At 38.9% G+C, this 25852-nt stretch overlaps 1 protein-coding gene across 3 annotated transcripts in view; it reads right to left on the bottom strand.

The window, feature by feature from the left end:
- The window catches only part of kaznb (kazrin, periplakin interacting protein b), a 464418-nt gene that overhangs the window by 76864 nt on the left and 361702 nt on the right, over nt 1–25852 (bottom strand). For all 3 annotated transcript variants that reach the window (XM_066671962.1, XM_066671963.1, XM_066671964.1), the window contains one exon: nt 11767–11874. In XM_066671962.1, coding sequence (XP_066528059.1) covers nt 11767–11874 — 108 coding nt within the window. The remainder of the gene's footprint in view (nt 1–11766; nt 11875–25852) is intronic.

Genomic DNA, 25852 nt, shown 5'->3' with positions numbered 1-25852 from the left:
TATTTAAGGGAGAACTAAGATTGGCCAGAGGCTATTCTATGGCTCCACACTGTGGGTAATGCTGTGGAATCTGCACAATATCACTTGCCATAAGCTAAAGCTACACACAGATGATAAATTAGCAATACATAAACAAAATAAGGATTTTAAGATAAAAAAACTAATTCAACCAAGCCATCCAAAGCTTAAATGGAAAAATGACTTTATTCTAAATGTTTTGTTAATCTGTTCAATGTATTTAAGACTGCAAAAATAAACTGGATTCTAAAACATTGGGTGTTCCAAACATTTTTCTTTCAGATCCCATAAAAAGCACCTATTAGCATGTTAGCCTCTTTGTGTTATTTTCATGTTTATTACATTTTTAAAAATGATTTAAATACACTTATCGTTCAAATATTTGTAGCTGTGTGTGTGGTGTATTTCAGTGTGTCACAATAAATGCATGTATAAATAGTATGTCCACAGTGTCTGTAATAACTACAGGATATGAATGTTATGAATGAATGTTACAGGATATGAATGTCCCTGGAATTCTGTGAAGCTGCTTTGTGACAACATCAGTTGTGAAAAGCGCTATATAAATAAATTTGATTTGATTTGATTTGAATGTTTATTGATACTTTTTATGGTTGCATTGGTAGGCCATTACTCTGAGAAATCATTTATTTTAAGAATTCAGGTTAGTTAAGGAGAGCGGATAAGTTGTGTAAACCTGGTAATTTGTGTTGACTTTAAGAGGCGTGGGGGAAGACACATCAGGAGAAGGGTAAACACATTCTAATTGACTGTGGCTTAGTTTTAAACACTTTCAGAGTTTTTAGCTGTGGCCCCAGGCACAGGGCAGATCCCAGCCAATTCAGCGTCAACTTCTAAAGCCCTGGAAAATATTCCCTCTTACAACATGGCATGGCTGACAGAGGATTCAGTCAAATTTGTACGGCAGATGCCAAAACTACAGCTCATCATCCCATCATACCACAGCTGCCTTTAGTCTCCCTAACACAACAGTGACAAATCAAGATAATATGAGACCCAAAAAACATTCCAGGATTACTTCACATGCCATTCCAACAATTACACACTATATGTCCTCCAAAACACAAATTATCAAATTTAATAAATACATAAACATAAAAATTGCATATATAGGGAGTTGAGACATCAAAACCCCACCAAACTTGAGACAAAGAAATACAGAGGTTTAATCCCAAATCACTCCATACTTCCTATAGTGTACTATACAAGTCATGTTATCCTAAGATTGTATTATATTTTTCTAATACAACATCATTTAAATGTATTCATATATGGGAAACCTGAAATCTAGTGATATCTGAATGTTTACATTGTAGATTTATGACTGTAGATTTATGGCTCACTATATCATTGCTGTCCAATCAAAAATAACATTTATCTCCAGTTTATATATATACACACACACACATTAAAGCTGAAGTTTTAATGTAGGAACATTTAAAAATTGGCAGGACACATATTAAAAAAGTTTCCCTTTTGATGAAATGTCTCTTTAATCTCTGAATATCCTCATCAGACACTGGATTTAAGAGTTTGATTTGTGATCAGTGTTTTCCCTGCAGTTTCCCAGCAGATGTGTGTGTGATCTCTCTGACAGTCTTCATAGGTTTAGAGCAGATTACAGTCACAGATTATGCTAGGGATTAAGATAATACAAATACACACAAATACAAAGTCAGATTTTTGTCACACAAACAGAAGCCTGGTCATGTTGGCACTGTGACTGCTGTCACTCTAAAAGCCCTGTATGTGGATTCACACATTAAATGACATAACTTGTCACATCACTTGCCTTCACTGCTGTGGATCTTACTTCCATTTTTTCAGTTATTTACTATTTACAATTATTTTTATAGCGGATATTTATGCTGTGAAAATTGTGAACATTTCATGATGAATGGACACATACAAAAGGCCAAAGGTTACTAGAAATCAAAGTGTTTACATTATTTACACTGAATTTTAAGAGATTTCAACAAACTGTGAGTCACAGATTTCAATTCCAATCATGTCAAACCCAAATCAGAATACACAGTGACTGAAAGAACATTGAAATGATCCGGAGGATGGTTAGAGAGGTTAAACATCAGTGTATTAATATTTGGTCAGCTGCAACAGATCATGTTAGTTTATGGTATTTTAAGCTTAATTACGCAAAACCCTGTGTAAGAGGCAAACTCAGCAGAAGTTTATAGAGTGTCTATAGATATAAATATCATACAGGACAAAGTGTATGAAGTGCACACTATGGAAAAGCATGCCATGGGTTTTAATCAGGTTTTAAACTTTGTCGTATTTTAGAAATGTTTAGATGTTACTCAGGATCTGCAGGGGTAAAGTTGGAGAGCTGGCCTATATAGAACAAGATGAGCAAGGTTAATGCAGCATTGCAGCTTTATGATCTACATATGTTTAGCTGTTAAAGTGTAATAATCATCCAAATTGATACCATAGTCAGGTAAAAAAAATTAAATAAATAAAAAACGCTTTTCTTCATTGTTCCAGTTACAGTTCTCCAGGCAACAACTGACATTGTTAGAAAACCATGTACTTCCATACGTCAGAGCACCAAAGGCACAAGAACCTTTGTGCCCTGTTCTGCTTTACCTTACTAACTGCAATTTTCCACTGCATGGTACCTACTCTACATGCCTGGTCCCTGGTTGGTTTCTACTATAAAGAACCCCTCACTGAAATGTAGCCAATGACATAGCAAAACATGTCCCCTTCTAAGGGGAACCACAGGCTTTGGACAAGTGGGTGTAATCAACATATTATTAATATTATAACTATAGATTTAAAATTTGTTTTGATTTTACTTTATTTTTCTTTAAATATTAATATCATTTAATGATCACAATAAATGTTGCAAACTAATTTAAACTGTTTTAGGTAAATAAATGGGCACTGCTTTTGCATAGGGCCCAGAATTTGGTGCTAAAAAATGAATAAATTAATAAATTCTTCTCACTTGCCATGTTAAAATGAATGAATTTGTAGGTTATATTTTGTTGAATAAAATATGAAAAGTAAATTTTATTACTATGCAACAGTATATTAATTTAAAATTATTTCTTGCACATACTGGCACAAATATAAAGCCATACATCACATTCAAACAGCTCTGTATTGTCAGTAGGTAAGCCAGGTCAATCAGGCCATGTTAGTTTACAGCTTTCAGTGTAATAACAGTGTAATAAGTCTAATGATGTATAACAATGGGACCTAAGCCAAAACTAAATTCAAATACAATCAATGGGAACTCAACCCATCACACTAATTCAATCAATCCCTACACAGCCCAGTAAACAGCTTTAAAATATGTCAAACTGGAACTAAATTCAGATATGATGTGAACATACCGGATTCATTTCATTCCTGCTAGCACACACACAAATCTAAAATGAGATCTGAAGTTAAAAGAGAATAGATGTATCCAATATATTGGTGCTTTTCCACTGCATGGCATGAGCTTGACTCAGTTCATCTCAGCTAGGCTCAGCATGACACAGTTTTCCCTGGTCTCCTTTGAACTTCTTCTTCTTCAAAAAAAAAAAAAAAAAAAAACACAGCATAACATTACTAACCCGAGCTGCCGTTGTGAGTCAGATAAAAACAAATGCTGGAGGTCTGGCTTTTGCTTTGAAGACAAGTGTCTCTGGCCAATTGGTGCTCAGCAAGGTTTACACATCACATTTAGTATCTACTTGGCGTGAGCAGGGACTAAAAACGTACCCGGTTCCAGGGACCAGAGATGAGATTTAGCTAGTGGAACAGCAAAAGAGCTGAGCCGAATCAAGTTGAGTAGTGTGCATGCAGTGGGAAAGCACCATAAATAAAATTCAAACTGATTCAAAATTTCAGTTCACACTGTGGTTCAAATTTAAATTGTAGACAAAATACATTTTCTGTCACAAATGCTGGCACACAAGTAAATCCATACACCCATTAATATATACAATGAATATATAGTGACAGTATACATATATACTGTCAATTAATATGTTAAGGCAACCAGAGGATGGTAGCTAATTATCTCAACCAGAGGATGGTAGCTAATTATCTATAAAGTAGTGACAATATAATAACAATGGCATAGTGTAAAAACTGGAAAACTAAGACAAACTAAAGTTAACCATAGAAATTAGCCAAGTGGGCAAATTCAAACCATTCCACACATCCTAGCCTCCTTACACAAATCCACAGAAACACAGAGAACGATATAAATGTTAGTTGGCTCTGTTTAGCTCTGTTCTCAGTTCATGACTGGTACGTAATATCAGTGAAGTATGAAACCAATTTTAAATACTAATCCAGCATGTGTTTAGTTGTAGAGCTCTACGCTATCAGGTTAATAAGCCAACTGAATGAGTTACTCTGTGCTAAGTACAGTACTCAGAATGCCTCTTTTCTCCTTCTTTTGCTCTCTTCCCCTTCAGTGCACACACACAGACACACACACAGAAACCTATTCACAAACACTCACCTGGCCTGCCTTCTTCCCTCTCAGACCTCATATCCCCAACAGCTCCGGCTCCAATGGACTCCACTGTCATAGCTAGTGTGTGATCTCATAACCTCCACGCTTCACACACACACACACACACACACCCATACAAGTGCACACACTCATTGTCACACACGGGCGTAAACTGACTCCTCCCTGCCAGGTTACTAGGGAGGAGTTCCCTTGTCTAAGAGAGTGTGTCTCTCTCTAACTCTTCTCACTCTGTCCCAGCAATCTCTCTTTCTTTCCTCTCTATTTCTTCCCCTCCACCTTCCACACCCTTCCAGCTCATTCTCTCTCTCTCTCTCTCCCTCTCTCTCTCTCTCTCTCTCTCTCTCTCTCTCTCTCTCTCTTTCTCTCTCTCTCACACACACACTCCACCCAGTTTCACAGACATAGTTGAAAGTGGGGTGAGGGGGGAGTTGACACTATTTCATCCCAGCCCTTTACAAACACACACACACACACACGCACACACACACACACAGTGGGGGATGGTAAAATGACCTGTGAGAGCTCAGGTGTGTTTGCAGGTGTATCACATTTCAGCAGCTCTATCGCTCCACCTTATGGCCACAAATCAAACACTAAAAGCATTTCACATTCCTGACCATTTTTAAATTAATAATGACACTTAACATATGTATTCATCTTGATCATTTAGATAAATTAGAAATGAATTTAAAAATATATTCAGAATACAAAAGATTATTATTTTTTGTGGAAATAATACAAATGTGTTCATTTTCTGTGTAAATTAATACAAGACTTCCAGCATGCCCTGACAATGTAGATGTGGGCCACCTACATGAGAAGACTTGCCCTTTCTACTGTGTACTTGGTACTGTAGTTTTTGGCAGATTCAGATTTACCTACACTGTCAGAAAATCTGTCACTGTGAAGGTTTGGTACTTTTTCTGTGGTGGTGCCCACAAGGGTACATGTTCTATACCTTTAATAGGGAAATATAGGGAAAAGAATTTATAAATGTATTAAATGAATACCATAGCCTCCTCCAGGGTGTGTTCCTGCCTTGCGCCCAATGATTCTGGGTAGGCACTAGACCCACCGCGACCCTGAGCTGGATAAGGGTTACAGATAATGAATGAATGAATGAATGAATGAATGAATGAATATTTAAAACATATATATGTGTGTTTGTTTGTGCACCCATTTTAACAGATTCCCATCTATAGATGTTGTGATTTTATAATTCCAGATTGTAGTCCATCTGTTTCTGTGCATTATTTATTAGCCCCCACCCCTTTTTTACTCCATGTATCAATGGACACCAACATCCCCTTCACAGGACCACCATAAGCAGGTATTATTTCGGTGGTAAGTCATTCTCAGTGCTGCAGTGATATGGAAGTATCATGTTACTCTAAGTTAGACTTGTTTTCTACAGACACAGATGGACCACAATCTGTAATTGTAAAACTACAAAGAGTACCTTCACTTACTTGAAAAGCTTTGAATATCCTGTGCGCAAAAAACAGAAGCATGGCATTTGCTGTAAATTTCAGGGCCCAGTTTGTATTTATCCAATATTTAACATATTGGAGACTAAAGAAACAGAAAGTAAATATATATCATCATATTTGATTACCTGTTTTTGGTTCAATATATTTATGTTCAAGAAATAAACTATACTTGTGCATTAAATTTAAATTTGTTTTCAATTAGGAATTCAGTACAAAAACCATGGATAAAGTGCATGTATTAAAGTACTCTTATGGTGCTTTTCCACCGCAGGGGTCCGGCTCTGCACAATTCGCTCGGCACACTTAAGCTTGTTGCTTTTCCACTGGTTGCTTTACCAGCTGGTTATGTCGCAAAACCCCATCTCTAACAAGAATCATTGGCTTTGAAAACCACAAGAATTGCGGCGGTACAGTTAGGCACTGTTTACCCATTGTGTATTCGTGTGTTGTTATTTTGTTTTTTGGACTGATCACAGATAAGTGTTACTTGTTGCACGTTCGACTTTCACTGGAAATTTTCATTGGCCAACAGCCCAAGAAGCATATTAACCTCTTCAAAACACCTTGAGATAAAGTTACGAGTCTGATATAAATAAATGAGAAATCTGCTGTAACTTATGAGATTTAATAAGTGGTGGTTTGTGCTGGACTTAAATGAGCTCTGCATTTAGTGGTGATTGACATATCTCTCTGCACTCTGCAGGGTTTACACATGACCGTTTAATACCTACTCTGCATGATTGGAACCCGAAGTGACCTGTGACTTAAAACCTATCCGGTTCCAGGGACCAGGCACCAGATTTGGCCAGTGGAAAAGCAAAAGAGCTCTACCAAGTTGAGTAGAGTCGTGTAGGTTCCATGCAGTGGAAAAGTGTCATTACATCACTGCCTGCTCCCAGATATTTTGTTTTCTAGGTACTAAAGCAAGCAAGTCAGTACTGGCTACTTTTAGCAGGCCCTCCCCCTCCCCCACAGGCTGTGCCTCACAACCCATGGGACTTTCTGTCAGATAAAGCAGGAGCTGACCATGGAGGTCTTAAGAGGGTTAATGGCTAATAGAGCCAGGCTGATAGAGGCCTGTGGTGGCTCCCAGCTGAGTGGCAGGGGCTCAGATACAGCAAGCTGCAGCACTCCAGAGCACTCAGGCCCTTAGCTCTGAATCATTGCGGCTTTTCACCAAGATAGAAGCCTAGGCTCAGAGCAGCCGAGGCTACGACATCTGTGCATGACCACTTAGGCTGCTCAGCTCCTAGCAAAACACTTCAGTATACACAAAGAACATATTCCTCAGTTCACAAAGGAAGAGAAGTTTTACTGGAATTTTCTAGCATTGCTGGAGTGAAGGTGGCTTTAATCATCACTGCAGCAGTATGTTTCGTATCACAGCTAATAGGAGCAGACATTTACAAATTCACTCCATAATGGTCCAATATATTCTTAGGGTCCATGAGATTGTTCAGAAAAATTGCTGTGTACTACATTTCCCATCGTACCATTAAAAAAGACATGACTGGTTCCCTAAAAAAACTTGATGAAACTTTGAAGTCATTCATATTCTTTGTCTGTAACCACTTATCCAGTTCAGGGTTAGGGTGTGTCCGGAGCCAACCCGGAATCATTGGGCACAAGGCTGGAACACACCTTAGAGGGGGCGTCAGTCCTTCACAGGGCCATACACACCCAGTCAAACCTACGCCAATTCACATACCAATGTGTGTTTTTGGACCGTGGGAGGAAACTGGAGCACCTGGAGGAAATGGAGAAAACACACCAAACTCCGCACAAACAGTCACACAGAGTGGGACTTGAACCTACAACCTCTAGGTCCATGGAGCTGTGTGATTGTGACACTACCTGCTGCACCACCGTGCCGCCCATACTTTGAAGTCAGTGGACCCAATATACTGAAACACAATGGGTCTGTCACTTTCATAGTGAGATACCTTACTGCGGCCGAATTTTAAGGAAGCATTGAAATGTCAATCCCATGGTGTAACACAAGCACAACTCCTTTCTATTCTCTTTTAGCAAAAATAATTACATAAAAAAAAAAAAAAAAAAGTACACACCGGGTGAGTGCTGTGGGCGGGAACAAGTCGTGACGCAATCCCTCTCTACCTAGGGTTTTGGGACAGACCTAACAGAATCCAATGGAACACAATGTAGAGTACATCTATGTAGAGAAGAAAACAGCTGAAAAATATATTTCTCAGAGCTCAGGCAAGTGAATGAAAAGTAGCGAAAAGTAAAAGTGTCCAGTCAAGCACTGCGGCTGTGATGTTGCTTTGATAAAGAGATAAATAGTATGATTGAGGATGACAGTGTTGAGTTCTTCAAAGGGAAAGCAATAGCTGACAATAAGAGTCATTATGGACAGAAATTGGTCCTAAAACAGGACATATAGATCCTGCTGAATGCTGCGTTTGATCAAAACAATCTGGCATAATGTGTCTCAGCACATTAGCTCAAACTAGACGTGTTTATTTACGGAGGAAAGTGCACTGAGGGAGTAAGTGGAACCATTTTATCTCACCCTATCAGAAGTTTTTATACGACATATATATATATATATATACAAACCGAATTCCAAAAAAGTTGGGACACTAAACAAATTGTGAATAAAAACTGAATGCAATGATGTGGAGGTGCCAACATCTAATATTATATTCAGAATAGAACACAAATCACAGATCAAAAGTTTAAACTGAGAGAATGTATAATTTTAAGGGAAAAATATGTTGTTTCAAAATGTCATGGCGTCAACAAATCCCAAAACAATCCCAAAAAAGTTGGGACAATGCCATTTATTACCACTGTGTGGCATCCCCCCTTCTTCTTACAACACTCAACAGACGTCTGGGGACAGAGGAGACCAGTTTCTCAAGTTTAGAAATAGGAATGCTCTCCCATTCATGTCTAATACAGGCCTCTAACTGTTTAATCGTCTTGGGCCTTCTTTGTCGCACCTTCCTCTTTATGATGCGCCAAATGTTCTCTATAGGTGAAAGATCTGGACTGCAGGCTGGCCATTTCAGTACCCGGATCCTTCTCCTACGTAGCCATGATGTTCTGATTGCTGCAGAATGTGGTGTGGCATTATCTTGTTGAAAATGCAGGGTCTTCCCTGAAAGAGATGACGTCTAAATGGGAGCATATGTTGTTCTAGAACCTGAACATAATTCTCTGCATTAATGGTGCCTTTCCAGACATGCAAGCTGCCCATGCCACAAGCACTCATGCAACCCCATACCATCAGTGATGCAGGCTTCTGAACGGAGCGTTGATAACAACTTGGGTTATCCTTGTCCTCTCTGGTCCGGATGACATGGCATCCCAGTGTTCCATAAAGAACTTTAAATCGTGACTCATCTGACCACAGAACAGTCTTCCATATTGCCACACTCCGTTTTAAAAGACCCCTGGCTCAGTGCAAACGTCTGAGCTTGTGGAGCTTGTTTAGAAATGGCTTCCTCTTTGCACTGTAGAGTTTCAACTGGTGACAGCGGATGGCATGGTGGATTGTGTTCACTGACAATGCTTTCTGGAAGTATTCCTGAGCCCATTCTGTTATTTCCTTGACAGTGACATTCCTGTTTGAGGTGCAGTGACGTTTAAGGGCCCGGAGATCATGAGCATCCAGTAGAGTTTTACAGCCTTGACCCTTATGCACAGCAATTGTTCCAGATTCTCTGAATCTTTTGATGATGTTATGCAGGGTTGATGATGATAACTTTAAAGTCTTTGCTATTATACCTTGGGTAACACCATTCTGGTATTGCTGCACTATCTTTCTGCACAACAATGGTGGAATTGGTGATCCTCTTACCATCTTGACTTCAGAGAGACACTGACACTCTGAGAAGCTCTTTTTATTATTATTATTATTATTATTATTATTATCGTTACACTTATATAGCGCCTTTCTAGACACCCAAGGACGCTTTACAATCTACACTGCTCAGAACGCTCAATTCACACACACACACACACACTGGCGAGAAGCGGCAGCCAAACGCGCACAGCGTACTCTCAACCAGAAACGACCGTCCACCTGGAGGACTGCGTCGGGCACTAGGATTTCACCCAGGACAGAGCGCCAATCCATATCTGGGCACACACATTCACACTCATTCACTCACACACCAGGACAGTTATTACAGAAGCCAATTCACCTACCCTCCATGTTTTTTGGACTGTGGGAGGAAACCGGAGCCCCCGGAGGAAACCCACGCAGACACGGGGAGAACATGGAAACTCCACCCAGATGGGACTTGAACCCAAGATCCCAGCGCTGGGAGGCGAACGTGCTAACCACCAAGCCACCGTGCCGCCCAATCATGTTGTCAATTGACCTAATTAGTGTTAATTGGTCTTCCAGCTGTTCGTTATATGCTCAATTTCCTTTTTCCAGCCACTTATTGCTACTTGTCCCAACTTTTTTGGGATTTGTTGACACTGTGAAATTTTGAATCAACATATTTTTCCTTTAAAATGTTACATTTACTCAGATTAAACTTTTGAACTTTCATCTATGTTCTATTACGAATAAAATATTGACATTTGCCATCTCCACATCATTGCATTCAGATTTTATTCACAATTTGTTTAGCGTCCCAACTCTTTTGGAATCCAGTTTGTATATATATATATATATATATATATATATATATATATATATATATATATATATATATATATATATATATATATATATATATACAAACCATACAATGTTGGTCAGGAAAGTTCACCATCAGCCTGTGTTGGGGTGCTGGAGTGTAGCACCCAGATACTTCACATTTCTTTGCTCCTTTCGGCAATACCTCCTTTAAAGGGTTGTATATAATATGCTAGATCTCAGTCTTCACTCTCTCATTCTTCACACTTTTTACACTCTAATTTTATGGCAAAATGATGTTTATTTCTTGTTTTTTAATGTAAATACTATGGGTTTTTACAGTGTATATCTGTTTTTTAACAGAAAATATTGAAAACATAACAGGTCTTGACTGTTAAATTTATGTTGGCCAAAAATAATACTGTAATGTCATATACATTTCTATCATATATTTTATGGTGAAATTCTGGCAATCAAATTTTGTAAAAAAAAAAAAAAAAAGTAAAAAGTAAATTTTACAGATTTTTTTTACAGTGGTCAAATCATATCTGCTGTGCTCTGAGGTTACCTGATTGAAATGTTCTGAGATTTAAAACTTCAAGCACTCAACAGATACATAAAATACTGCAGTGTCCCTGTTATTTTTCACACACTAGACTCTGGCCAATAGAACCATGGGTTAGTGATGTGTGACAGCAGTAACAGTGGCTTGCTGCCTGCACAGACTTGGCTCATTCAGACTCGCAGGCTTTAATACCAAGAGTTTTGTAATCAGAATATAATCTCTACTTGAATTTTAAATTATGTTTTAAAGGATGTTTACTTCATTGTGTAGACAGGAAAGAAGAGGTAAAACAAAAAGTTATTTACCTAACATTTATTGTTTTAAGAAGAATCCAGGTGTTTCATTCAGTTTTTCATTTCAATTTACTTCAAAACAGAGATTTAAAAAAATCATCTCCAATACTTTGATTTTAAATACAAACTAGAAGGACCAATTGACTGAACAAGCAATTAGCATCTGTGCCTAAGCCTGCACAATGCATAGAAGAAACAAAGAGCTTGGATGTGTTCTCTGAATACCCCCATTAATCACAGCTGCTTGAGTAATGTCCTACCTTTGTCCAATGAGGAATCCGGAGTTCCAAAATCCATGAGGCTAGACATATCCGTCTGGAAGCAGATGTCCGACACAACAGCCTTTTGCCTGTGATGGACCACAGGATCTGAGAAGGGAAAGAGGCTGATTAGCTCAGTAACCTTGAACAACATTTTAAGTGAACATCTGATTAGCATCTCAGTAGTCTACTGGATTACTCTGTTCTATTCTGTTCTATTGTATTTTGTATTTACACAATTTTGTATTGTATTTACACAATTATTATCAGTGTGAGTAAATTCTGCATCCTTAAGGGACAACCCTTTGCTATTGTTCAACACACAGGAAAAAAAGAGACATCTTATATAATCTTCATAAAAAGCACTGCTAATAAAATGGGATTTTCTGCAGCAGTCATGAGCTTATGGTCACCGTATTTAATGCCAAGCCTAGGGGAGTTTAACCCCTGCAAACATTGGGCCGAGGAACAGTAGAACTGCATTCACTGAAATGTGATCAAGCAGCAAATTTCTAGCTGTAAAGCGAACATAATTTATAATAGACATGAAAAATATCTGTTAGCAGTTAACTGACAATTTATCATCTGGTTGGATTTTAAGACCACAAATATAAACAATAATAACTCAAGGGTTTTTCAAAGAGTTATTATGAATCCATGTCTTAGAGAGAGAAAGAGTGGCTGTAAAAGAGTTAATACTGGACTGAATTTATAAAGCAGAGTGAGCTGAATCAGAAGAGTAGTAAGTATGTTTTATATCGGCTCTGTTCTAATTGTTAAATCTGAATTAGAGAGAGAGAGAGAGAGAGAGAGAGAGAGAGAGAGAGAGAGAGAGGTGTGTGTGTTTGTCCGTGACAGAGAGACAGGGAGAGTGTGTGTTAGTAGAAGCCCCGAGAGCTAGTTGTGTTTAAGTGAGTGAGCAAGCGAGTGAGAGAGAGATGTGTGTGAGACCTGATTTCAAGACAGTGCTTTAAACGTGAATTACACTCAGCAGGAAGTAGGGGGTGCTCAGGAGACAAAAGAGCCTATTCTTATATTGTATTTCTTTCTTTTTTTAAATTGTAATTAATTTTTTTTATGTTTTGTTTTAATTTTTAAAAACATTTTTACAAAAGGTCTTTTGTCTGCATTTTGGTAATTTTGGAGTTTTAGGTCACTGAAAATGTAGGTTTTTAAAACGCTCTATAAGGTGGAAATTAAAAAAATATATATATATATTGTCACTGTTCTTGTGTGGAGGAGGAAAACACATCTTTCAGAAATGTTGACATCGCACAGCATGCCCGTGTCTAGCTGAAATTCAAATGGCTCCTTAGTCCCTACAATGTAAATAACAAACCATAAAACTACAATGTATACATTCAGATATCACTAGATTTCAGATTCACACATATGTATTCATATAAATGGTGTTGTATTAGAAATATATAATGTACTGTTCAGATCTAGATTCAGTAATTTCATGACTTGTGTAGTACACTACATAGGGAGTATGGAATGATTTGGGATTAAACCTCTATGTTTCTCTCATGGTTTTTGGTATATTGATGACTCTCTTAAAGAGGTATTGGCATGATAATGCAACTTTTTTCTTATTTGTCTGGACAGGGATATTTTCAAAAACGGAGAGGGGAAAATTCCATTTTATTAAAAATATCTGAACGGTGCCAAAAACTCATCCCCGAGATATTAGTGGGAGTATCATAAACCCAAAACCATTTTTTCCACAGTCCAATGTCTAACTTAGCCTAGGTTGTGAATAACCATATGGGCTCAGGTGTGGCTGCCCCAATGTTTTTCATTTCATTGTTCAATTAAGCAATAATACATTCAAGGTTTGTGATATACTGTGAGTAAGTGTGTAAGTTTGTCTTTGTAAGTTCCAAGTGAGTATTTTGGGGTATAGCTCTCTAGAGCTTTTCTGTTGAGCTTGTGAATGAGAGCTGCGGAGATAATTGAAAGAAAGAAGGGGGGGGGGGGGGTGTACCTTGACTTTCACTGACCATACCCTGAGAAATAAGAAAACACACAGAGCAATTTTTAAACATTTCCTTGTGAGTTCCTTTTGTTTTCAAATCAAAAAGCAGAGAACAGGTAACCCTTTAGTCTCAGGGTTCTTTCTTGAGCTGCTTTACCTCGACATGCTGACATCACGTTTTGTCTGAAGTATCTGTTATTCATTGGTTGCAGATAAGAAAACACCTTTCGGGTTCTGGAACCGATTTACTTTGGTGGAAATGCATTGGACCATTTCAAATTGGGTACCTGAACGAGAACCAAACCATCTTGGTGGAAAGGGCTATAAGGCACTACCACTGTCTTGTATTTATTTAACAGCAGGTATTGTCACGAAGCAGCTTTACAGAATTCCGGGTCCTAGCCCCAAGTCAGCACACACCACTTGGAAAATCTTTCCCCAGCATCAGACTAGACAGGATGGGAGATGTTCTGCTTGACAGTAAAAGAGATGAACACTGTAAGAATAACTATAAAACTACAAATACATTTTAAAAAGAGATTGTTGTCTATGTTGTTATGCTCTGTTCAATTAGGTCCAATTCCATTCTATACAGTACTACATATGTCATTTTAATCTGTGTAATACTGATCTACACTTTTCTAATTTTTTTTCTTTTTTCTACTGTTTGCTAGACTGTGTAGAGGGTGAGAGGCTTTGACATTTTCTCCATCTGGAGTTCTGGAGGCTGAGCTGGAGCCGTCCTCCTCCGGGCAGGAGGTGTTAGAGGGCTAAAGCATGTGAGTCACCGCGAGCATCTCCCATCTATTACTGTTCAACTGTAATTAACTCTCTTACAGTGACATGCAGCAGAAACACAGCACATCTACTGAATAGCCTCCATAAGCAAATACGCATCCTCCAACACCCTGCCCACACCACAGCCTCAATCAGTGCTGCATTCACTGTGACAAGTAGCAATTTCATTTAGGAAGAAGAACAGTGCGCAGAATTATTTTTTTAGAGCGCTGGGGTGAGGTGAGGTATCTAGCAGGATGCCGTGAGTGAAGATAAAAACAGTCTCTCAATATGAGTGCTCCCAATCATCCATCATCTTCCCCATGTTCAGTATGGATTTTCACTGCATTAACGCCACCAGAGACCAGCACACACCCTCACTACATCACACAGGACAGAACAAGGGCGGGATACAGCCATGTCAGCAAGCTGCGCTCGAGACACCATTAATAAAAGACACAGAGAAATGGCACTGTGCATTCCATCGACGTCAGGTTCCCTGCATTATTACTGTCTGGAAAAATTAAATATGAAATGTGTTATTATTGATTGTAAGTTCCAAAATGTAAACACTATATACTGTTATAGAAAAACCTGTCCATTCTGCGACCATTTTGACAATCACCCAAGGCACACTTCCATTCACACACTTCCATCTTCTTGGATGATGACTGATCTATCAAACAATAAATAAATAGACCTGTAAATAAATAGAATCATTTGAAAATTACGGTAGATAAATATTATTTTCACTAAAGGAACAACAATGGTTTTAAATTTAGTTCCTTAAATGTACATTAAATTCTCTTCTCCAGAAGAAGAGGTGAATATTTGTGTTGAATCTTACTTTATAGAACTGTGCAAAATAAAATAACATAAGTCCTTGAGATAAACTGGGCAAATGAAATCAACACAATTTTAAAACCTACAATTATTATAGAAAAAGGTACCATTCATTCATTCATTTTCTGTAACACTTATCCAGTTCAGGGTGGCGGTGGGTCCGGAGCCAACCCGGAATCATTTGGCGCATAGGGATCACACCCTGGAGGAGGCTATGGTATTCATTTAATACATTTATAAATTCTTTTCCCTATATTTCCCTATTAAAGGTATAGAACATGTACCCTTGTGGGCACCACCACAGAAAAAGTACCAAACCTTCACAGTGACAGATTTTCTGACAGTGTAGGTAAATCTGAATCTGCCAAAAACTACAGTACCAAGTACACAGTAGAAAGGGCAAGTCTTCTCATGTAGGTGGCCCACATCTACATTGTCAGGGCATGCTGGAAGCCTTGTATTAATTTACACAGAAAATGAACACACTAAAAGACAAGTGGCACATCAAATACTCAGCTGCTCCTTCATTCATTCATTCATTGTCTGTAACCTTCATCCAGTTCAGGGTTGTGGTGTGTCTAGAGCCTACCCAGAATCACTGGACACAAGTCCTAATGACATTTTAAAGAAAACACTTTAGTCTAATGTTCAATGAACGTTTGATATTGGTGTTCTTTAAACATTAGACTACAATATTTACTTTAAAACATTCCTTGCTAGCTGGAGTGGTAGTAAGGGTCAAAGCCCTGTAAACATGTGGCTGAGTGAGTGACACCATCCACATCACATCTTGTATTGAGTGAGTAATATATATATATATATATATATATATTTTTTTTTTTTAAAAGAGGAACAGTTCCATTATATGAAACGGGTGGCAACACTAAAAATGTATCTCTCTTTCTCTCTCTGTGTGTGTGTGTGTGTGTGTGTGTGTGTGTGCACAGTCAAGAGGCCATTCAAAACTACAAAGGTGAGACAGAAAATGGTTTCTCCAAATCCAAACATCCCCAAAGACTCACACACTTTTCAAGCCCAAGGCTGAAATTGCATGGTCTTAAAGTGACATTTTTATTTAAAAGGAAATTCCTATTTTAATGTAAAGCATGTTAAACTATTTAATTTTCAGAATTTATCAGTCCTCTGTTGGGGTTATTTGGGCTTCCTCCCTAGTCATTGATACTATAATTTGTCAGTTAGCTAATAACAGCTATCTTCAGTAACCACAGCCTACAACACATTAATGTAGAATCTCGAATGTCTCGAGATTTCCCAAAAGGAGGCTGAGAAAGAGAGAGAGGAAGAGAGAGATTCCCTGTGGGTTCTTTGTGGAGAGACATTGGACGCCTGTCAATTATCCTAAGCTTTGACGGGCAATCCCAGACAGCCCTTGTCATTTTCCTCATGGTTATGAGTGGTGGCGTCAGCTGCTCTCTTGCAGAACTGCTGCCTCCAGTCACTTTTCATTGTTGACTGCATACCTGAGCACCAGTCTCTAATTGATGATCAGTGCAGTAGCAGTGCTGCTTTCAAAGTGCTGTTTCCACAAAAACAGAGTGAATCTAAAAGGAATAGTTTGGGGGGGGGTACACACCTGATCAGTTGAGATATGCATAATTTTACAATGAAGTTATGTAGGAAGCAAGTAGATATGAGTAATTTCCAGAATAATAACAATGAAACCTTGAATATTGGTTGATACCAATCTGATTTTTTGTTTACAATCTAAGTTTTAAGTAAGCTATTTTAAAATAGCATTTCACTTAAGATGAGTTCAAAACCAGGCTGTAATTTTACTCCAGAAAGAAGAAATCCACAGCTAGGCATGTGGCATCCCACCAGGTCAAAGTGTGGTATTTCTGGTAGTTTAAATTTTTTCCCTCCTTGTATGTGCTATTCCTGTATATTTTTCTGACTTGGTCCTGTTCTCTATATTTCCATTTTTCTCTGTGTCCCCTGACGTCAGGTTATAGGCTCTGAGGGGCCTCTAAAAGAAATGCTTTTTTGGCCTAGTTAAGGCAATAATATCCCTGTTGTGCTGGCGTATCATTGTCCAGGGCAGGTCGCTGGAGACTAAAATGGGGTGTAGCTGCAGGTACGCTGTATTGATCGAACTATCTTCTCGTTAAAAATAAAAACTCTCCATTTCTCACAGAGCCTTTCACACTTCATTACTCTCTCTGGGCCCTAATAGAACGACTTGCCCAGATGGCCTGTTTAATACTTATTGATGAGAGACCATATAAATGAAAATAGGGGACGGTTTATTGGAACTTATCAAATCTAACCCAAGCAGGTATTTGTGTATGGATAATTGTGAGTAATGAAGTGCGGTTTTAGCAAAGGGCAGACTATTACTTGGCAAAAAATGCAATTTGGCACATTTTAAGCAGTCCACTCTGCTACCTCACCCACATGCCTTTATGTGAAAAAGGAGAGGGCATGGTCATTACCGAGACATTTTTAAGTGCTAATCAATAAGAAACAAAACAAACCTGAGCAGTAGGTAACAGAGGATAAAAAAAAGCAGATTTATCAGTTGTGTTTATTCTGTGTTATTTGTGCTATTACTTTATTGTGATTTTTTCTTATGGAACTAAACAACAAAGTAGATGGAGGACCTCCATCCCAACAAAAACATTCACTCCCTCTACTTCCTAAGTGGATAAAAATGTGATATGATAAATAACAGTAAATAAATTATACTTTTGATCAATTTTTATAAATTCACTACAAGAAAACAAGCTAGTCATCAGAAAAGAAGTGAAGAAGTGAAGTGTCTTTGATGCCATATTTTATTTGGACCTTGACCTTACATAAATGCAGTATAACCTGCCAGCACAACATGCTTGAATGAAAACACTAATTGACAAAATGATCCCTGCTCATTTTTCGTGCAGACTTCTACATGTGCCAGTGTATCACATTCACACCACCTACTAACTGAAGAGATCGGCTACCTAGAATTGCTCATTGGTCACCTGCCTCACACTGTACTTTAATAACACAGCCCCTAACACACTCAGAACATGGTGTTATAGACCTCTGTACACTGGTGTTTAAGCAGGTTTACTATATTTCTGTATTTACTTTATTAGGTTTTTAAAAAATATATTATTATTTTCTTATGCACTGCTGTTTGTACAGCAAGTTACTGAAAGTAGAGAAAAGTGGACAGTTCCTGTCATTGTTGCTAACAGGCTAACTAGCTAAATTCATATGTGTAGTGCCCCCGTAAATGTGAAATTGTTATCTTAGTGTGAACCTGGTAACCCTGTCTCACTGCTGACAAGTCACCATGCTGTGTTTTTCCTCACTGTGTTGTGTTGTACTTTTACAGTGGTGTTATAGAGCTCTGGGTACTGGAAAATTGTGAGAATTAATTTCTCATCTATTTCTACAGTATCTGTCAATCTGGCACTGCTTGCTTTACATCATACACTTCAGTCCATCTTATTGGCTTCGGAAAGGTCAGTGAAAAGTAGGCCATGTTCGATTTTGTTGAACTTTGAGCACAGCGGCAAAGCAGCAAAGCAACGCTACAAATTGGCAAAACTAGGCAGTGACAGAGGGAAGCCGCACCACTCTCACCAATGGAAAAACAATGGCATTGCCAGCGCAAAGCAGTTTTGCTGCGTACCCTGCGAAAGCTCCCTATGATTCCTCATTAATACTGTCTGTGTTTCTATATAATGCTCCTTCTTTACACACTGCTCTTTATTTTTATACAGCTATACTGAGTCTGCCATAGGAGGGAAGGCTCCACTTTTGAGTCTTGGCTCCTCTTAAGGGCAGAAAACACTGACCAGATGAATATGAATGAACACAAACAAATGTGGATGTTCGGTTGGTGTACCACAGCTGTTTGTTTTGTTCATGATTGTCAGGAAATGTGTGGTCGAATTAGACATGTTGAATTTGTGTTTGTTCGTGTGTTTGATTAAGTTTGGACAGTTGGCCCTGAATTACAGTGCATTTACACTGGTCTGATGCAGAGTCGCACCTATTCCATACAATTTTAATGGGAGCTGCTGGCTCTGTGAGCTGCACTTGCAATGCGATATGTGAAAGTAATCTTTCCAGTTCACTGATTCATTTCTTTTATTCTTTAAAAGTAAGGCTTATTTCTAATGTCATTGATAATGCCATCATTTTGAACAATGCAGAGAGGGGTCCTCTTGGCAGATATGTAGGATGCAAAAAAAGGGAGCTTCATGATGTTTTATATGATGACAACATGATAAACGCCAGGTCTGTCATTTTCCAGCATATTACAGCGACCTTAATATCCTCCACTTGATTTCCTGCATCTGTAAGACTTAAAAAGCAACAACAGATGAAGTGTCACAATATATTCATCAATCCCCATTTCTGGAGTAAAAAGGTCAACTGGTTTTGTTTGGTCTATAGCCCACTAACCATAACCAAACTTTCTAAAACAACTTCCAAATTTAGAACTTTGGGGTTTGTCTCAGAATGTTTGGTCAGTGTGTTCCAGGTTTTAAGGTTTCTTCTTCATGTTCTGAGGGGATAATGGAGTTCATCTAACCCACCCCAACAGCAAAGCCAACTGAACTGCTATAAACCTCTCCTGACTACAGGAGCTAGTGCTTTGATAATAACAACATTAACCAAACCATGAGTGCAGTTACTTAGATGTTGGCATCACAATGACAATAACTATGTAACTAATAACTAAAAAGTTAACTAGCTAAATATGCTAATAAGATAATGCAGTGTAATACTGGTTTACGTTTGTAGCATGAACCAGCTTTTGCTAATATAAATTTAAATCTTAAAGTTTTATTTAAATGGGGGTTTACATTTCTAAATGTCCCTACTAAATATTCTAGCCAATTTTATAGGCCATGCATCAACATGTTAGCAACTAATAGTATCTTTTGTCTACAACAGGTGATGACCATGGGGATATGATCATTCCAAGTATGATTTTATTAAAATATAAAAACAAACAAAACAACAAAATCTCATTTGTAACAAATGATCTACAAAGGAATTTGCCCTTTGCCAATAGACCAGAGCAAAAATCGGAGCTAGAGCAAAATCGTGTCATTGTTATTTAACCCTTTGTATGACCTTATATTCAGCATTAGTGCTACATGCATTTGGTATTACTGTTGTTGTTGTGAAGTCTTTGAGACTGAGATTACAGACACACAGGCACACACACTCACACACAAACACACACACCGGCTGACTCGCTTCATATCTCTGCTTTATCCATGTTTCAAGAACAAATAAACACCACTGCTTACAAAGGATATAATAATTTTCACAGTCTTTGGGGCTTTAGGCTTTTATGCCTTCACTTTGCTCATGACAATACATTAAGTAAGTTTATTCACTGGTAAAAAGAATTTCAATGCAAGGCTCGAGCACCTTTCAAAAACAATGGCAGTTCAAAGTGGTCTACAGGAACACTTAAGGGAAAGTACAGAAATACAGAAAAAATAAGAACATTAAAAGATTTAAAACAGCAAAAGATAACAATCAAAAGGAAATTCTGTTATTTTACACCCTTATACATGCTCCAATTCTAAAAAGGAAGCTGATAACAAAGGCATGCAGAGGATGCTCGCACCCTTATAGCACGGGATATAAACTTAAATCCCATGTTTTATAATACAATCAAAGCAATACTCATGGTTTAAGAAAAATAGGAATTAATCAGAAGGCATAGCATCTCTGTCCAAAGCAAATCATAATAGTAACTTAAGTAAAGGGAAAAATTGTCAATTGAAATCGATCCCTTTATCCATTGTCTACTGCTTATCCGGGTCCAGGATTCTAGGGCAGCAGTCCGAGTAAAGAAACTCAGACCTCCCTCTCCCTAGCCACCTCTTCTAGCTCTTCTGGAGGGATACTGAGGCGTTCCCAGGCCAGTCGAGACATGTCTTCCCCGGGGCAGCTCAACTGGCTCATCTCAACATGGAGAAACAGCGGCTCCACTCCGAGTCTCTCTTGGTTGTCCAAACTCCTCAACCTAAGTCTAAGGGAGAGTCCAGACATCCTGCAGAGGAAACTCATCTCAGCTGCATGTACCTGGGTTCTCAATCTTTGTGTCATTACACAACGCTCATGACCATAATTGAATGATAAATCAAGAGCTTTGCTTTTCGGCCCAGCTCCCTCTTCACCACAACAACAGAGCTTTCCCTCACTCGTGAACAAGACCCTGAGATACTTGAACCCCTCCACTTGAGGCAGGAGCTTACTTCCTACCTTGAGAGAGCACACAACCATTTTCCTACTGAGTACCATGGTGTCAGATTTGGAGGTGCTGATTCTCATCCCTGCTGCTTCACACTCGGTTGCAAACTGGTCCAGCAAATGTTAAACTGGTCCCGGCATGATAAAGTCAACTGGAACTCATCATCTGCAAAAAGCAGACATGGAGTTCTGAGACCACCAAACCGGACAGCTTCGGACAGAAATTTTATCCATAAAGGTTAAGAACAGTATCTGTGAAAATGGACAGCCCTGACAAAACCAGTCCGACTTACTACCAGACTCTCTTCCCAAGTACCCCTGTAGTTGGAACACACCGTCCTGTCTCCCTTCTTAAAAAGGGGAACCAACACCCCTGCCTGTCCAGAGGCACTGCCCCCAATGTCCATACAATGTTAAAGAGACTCTCATTCCACCCACACCAGAGTTTTTTTTTACCTGCGATCAGCTCAGTCTGCAATCTGCTTGGCCCAAATAGCTGTATCCCGAGTCCCAAAAGCCAGCCAGGACCCTTTCTTTAGCTTGACAGCCTCCCTCAACCCAGGTGTCCACCACTGGATGCAGGGATTGCACCGGCCACAGCTCCGTTTAGCCACCTCAACAATGGAGACGTGGAACATGGCCCATTCGGACTCCATGTCTCCAACATAGCTCCTAGGCTCACACAGGTACGCAAACCCCTCCACAATGTTAAGGTGGTGATCCAAATCAATGCTTTTATTTTATTTAGGTAATTTTGAAGCATTTCATCATGGTTCATCATGACATTTTTAGAATAAACTGAATAAACTGAAAATACTGAAGATATTATTTTTTTAGCAATATATATGTAATTAATACACAGTGAATCGTCATGCTTTTTGGCAAAAAAAAAATAGAATTAGAGCATGTATATAAGTGCAAAAGTGCCGAATAAATATTTATAATGAAAGACTAGGTAGTCTTTTTATCTTGAATTTACAGCTTCTAAATCATTGTGATGCTCTATTGGGAGAACAGAGCCTCTGTTGTTGCTACTCCAGGCTCAACACTGCAGAAACTGCACTATGTAACTTTTGAAACAGGGTAGGAAACCTCCCCCTCCTAAATGATTTCAAGTACAGTTACATTAGGGGGAGCCCCAGAAGCAAGACACTTAGCCTTACCTAGTGTTCCTTTACAACATAAAAAACCAATAAACAAGTGAAATAAAACATGAATATAAACAAAGAAAAGAACCTAGTGAAATAAAAGATATAAGGCAATACATTTGAATATAATAGAAATTTAGGTAATAAATAACTGCCATAATATGAACACTTCTCGGCTCCATTTAAGAGTGGCATAGTAGTTAAACTCTGCTTCTATGTGCTTTAATCTTCATTAGAGGCAGGACTCACTGCCCATTACTGAGTGATCTGAGACCTCTGCCTAGCTCATATCTGATGAAAATGGTTACATAACATTAACATATTCATAGACCAGTAACAACACCTTAAAGTCTATTTTGTAACAGACTGGTATGCGGTGTAAGAATAGGTTTTAGGAATGGAGGTGATAGTGTCAAAGACACACAGCCCTATTAAGCCCTAAGACAGGATTATATTTACGTGAGAAGTTGGGGCGTTGTCATTTTACCACAGGACATCAGTAATAATTATGTTGGATTTACACTACGTAAGAAATCTTTGCGAAAATAATAGAGATGGGATGGATACTTGATACATGTACTGCCGTCACACAGTGTGGATCAGCAGTGCTACTATTTAGACTGTCACTACTTTTCTGAGAGCAGCCCTCAAACATATCCAGCCCTCAATGACCTCATTTTCCAGTCCTTCAAAATGGATAATGGGCTAATTTACTAATCCCTCACACTTATTATAACTAATATTAGCTTGTTTTATGGTAACTTAAAGAGTAGGACACATGTTCACTGATAGGGGTAGATTAGATAGTTTAGTTTAGGTAGTATTGTGGATTTCAGTGTGGTGGAGTCATTCAGCAGCTGAGTTTAGCATTGCTTTTTAACTTCATTTTTCATCACTAAACACTTCCAAACTTGGTTCACAAAGGATGGGGTGAATATTTACTGCTTGTTTAACACTAGGTGAAATGCTCAGTGATTTTTCCTGAAATGGAGAAGCACACTCCAGAAAAATCCCTGAACAGTATTTGAACAGAATTAAAACCAGTGAGATACTTCATTGATAATAACTTTACTCCATGTCCATGGGTAAAACTAATCCTGTCCTAATAGGGTTTAAGATTTAATCACCAAGATATGGACAAAAGGACAGACAAAATTCTGGCTTAAATATCTACCACTGCTGCTCTTTTAAGCAGGTAATTAGCAATTACTAGCAGTGATCGCTAGTGGACAACTGGAGGACTGGATTTGCGCAAATGTGATGTGTGTGAATGTGTGTAACTATGTGGCTTTTGCTATGGGTAACCAAGGGTCAAAGGTGATGAAAATAATGAGGAGAGACGAGGTTCAGGGTGATGCTGACCTTTGCACTGCAGCAAAACAAAACACATGCGCACGCACATACCCCCCCCCCCCCCCCCCCCCACACACACACACACACACACACCAGCTTTCTCAAACTGCTGCGGTAAATTATATACAAATAATATATTGCTAGTTCATTCATTGCGCCACTTTAAAGCAAAAAAAAAAAAAATATATATATATATTCCAAATGTACTCCAAATGTAATCAATCCACACACATGAGTGGGGTTTAATGTTAGCTGCTGTAGTTTTGCAATGAGGAAGCTTATACAACACCAATCAGGAGCATACAAACAATAAACAAAATGATCTCACACACATGCCTCAAATTATTTTGTTGCACAGTAATCTCAAGCAGGTTTAGTGGTGTGGTTTCTAGAACACTCTAGATACAGTGATTCTTAGTTAGATAGATAGATAGATAGATAGATAGATAGATAGATAGATAGATAGATAGATACTTTATTGATCCCCAGGGGAAATTCAAGGTCTCAGTAGCTTACAGACTTAGACATCACATACAACAATCACTAAACAGCAATGGACTAAAAAATATCAAAATCAAATACCCAAGAAGTTGACAGTGTGCTTAAGAATAATCAATCAATCATCAGAATAATCAAACATAGTCTGGCAAGAATCTGTGATACTGTGAGCAGCTGAGGATGATCTCTTTAGTGCAGCATATGATTTAAAAGTTGAAAAAGTGTGGATAGTGCAAAGGGTATGGAATGTGCAATATAAGTACAGTGCAATAACATTGCAGTTTCAGAATTAGAAATAAATATATTAAATAAAATAGTGCAAGGCAATTCAGTGCAATATACCTGTATTAAGTATACACCTACTATTGTAGCTGTCAGATTAAGGTACACATGAGGTAGATGAGTTGGTTGACTTGTCCAGTGGTTGACCTGTCTATTGTCCAGTTAGGTACACATGTGCAAATATGGAGGAGGTGGTGGTGGTGGATGGGCAGACAGACTATGCAGAGAAGTCCAACTCTCCTCTCCCCTTTAGTGAAGCATTGAACAGCTCAATAGCCCTGGGGACAAATGACTTCCTCAGTCTGTCAGTTGAGCCTGGCAGTGAGCGAAGTCTCCAGCTGATCAAGCTCTTCTGCTTGGTTATGATACTGTGGAGTGGATGGCACTCATTGTCCAAGATGCTAATCAGTTTGTTCAGGGTCCTCTTGTTTGATATGGAAGTGATGCACTCCAGTTCAGCCCCCACCACAGAGCCAGCTTTCTTAACCAGCCTGTCTAGTCGCCCAGCATCCCTCTTCTTTATGCTTCCTCCCCAGTATACCACAGCATAAAAGAGGACACTGGCAACAACAGTCTGGTAAAACATCCTGAGGAGCTTACTGCAGACATCCTCAGGAAGTACAGCCTGCTCTGCCCTTTCTTGTAGAGTGCTTCAGTGTTGGCTGACCAGTCCAGTTTATTGTCTAGGTGTAAGCCCAGATACTTATAGGTGTCCACCACCTCCACGTCGACCCCATCGATGGTGACTGGTAGCAGGACAGGCTTTGACCTGCGGAAGTCCACCACCATCTCCTTGGTCTTTGAAGTGTTCAGTTGGAAGTGGTTCAGTTTGCACCATTGTACAAAGACCTCCACCAGGCTCCTGTACTCCTCCTCCTGCTCGTTCCTGATACCCCCCACAATCGCAGTATCATCAGAGAACTTCTGCATGTCGCACGACACAGTGTTGTAGCAGAAGTCAGATGTGTACAGGGTG

This window comes from Hoplias malabaricus, chromosome 5 (assembly GCF_029633855.1).
Source record: "Hoplias malabaricus isolate fHopMal1 chromosome 5, fHopMal1.hap1, whole genome shotgun sequence".
NCBI lineage: Eukaryota > Metazoa > Chordata > Actinopteri > Characiformes > Erythrinidae > Hoplias > Hoplias malabaricus.
The sequence above is the reverse complement of the archived record's forward strand: the minus strand, read 5'-3'. Positions and strand labels throughout refer to the sequence as shown.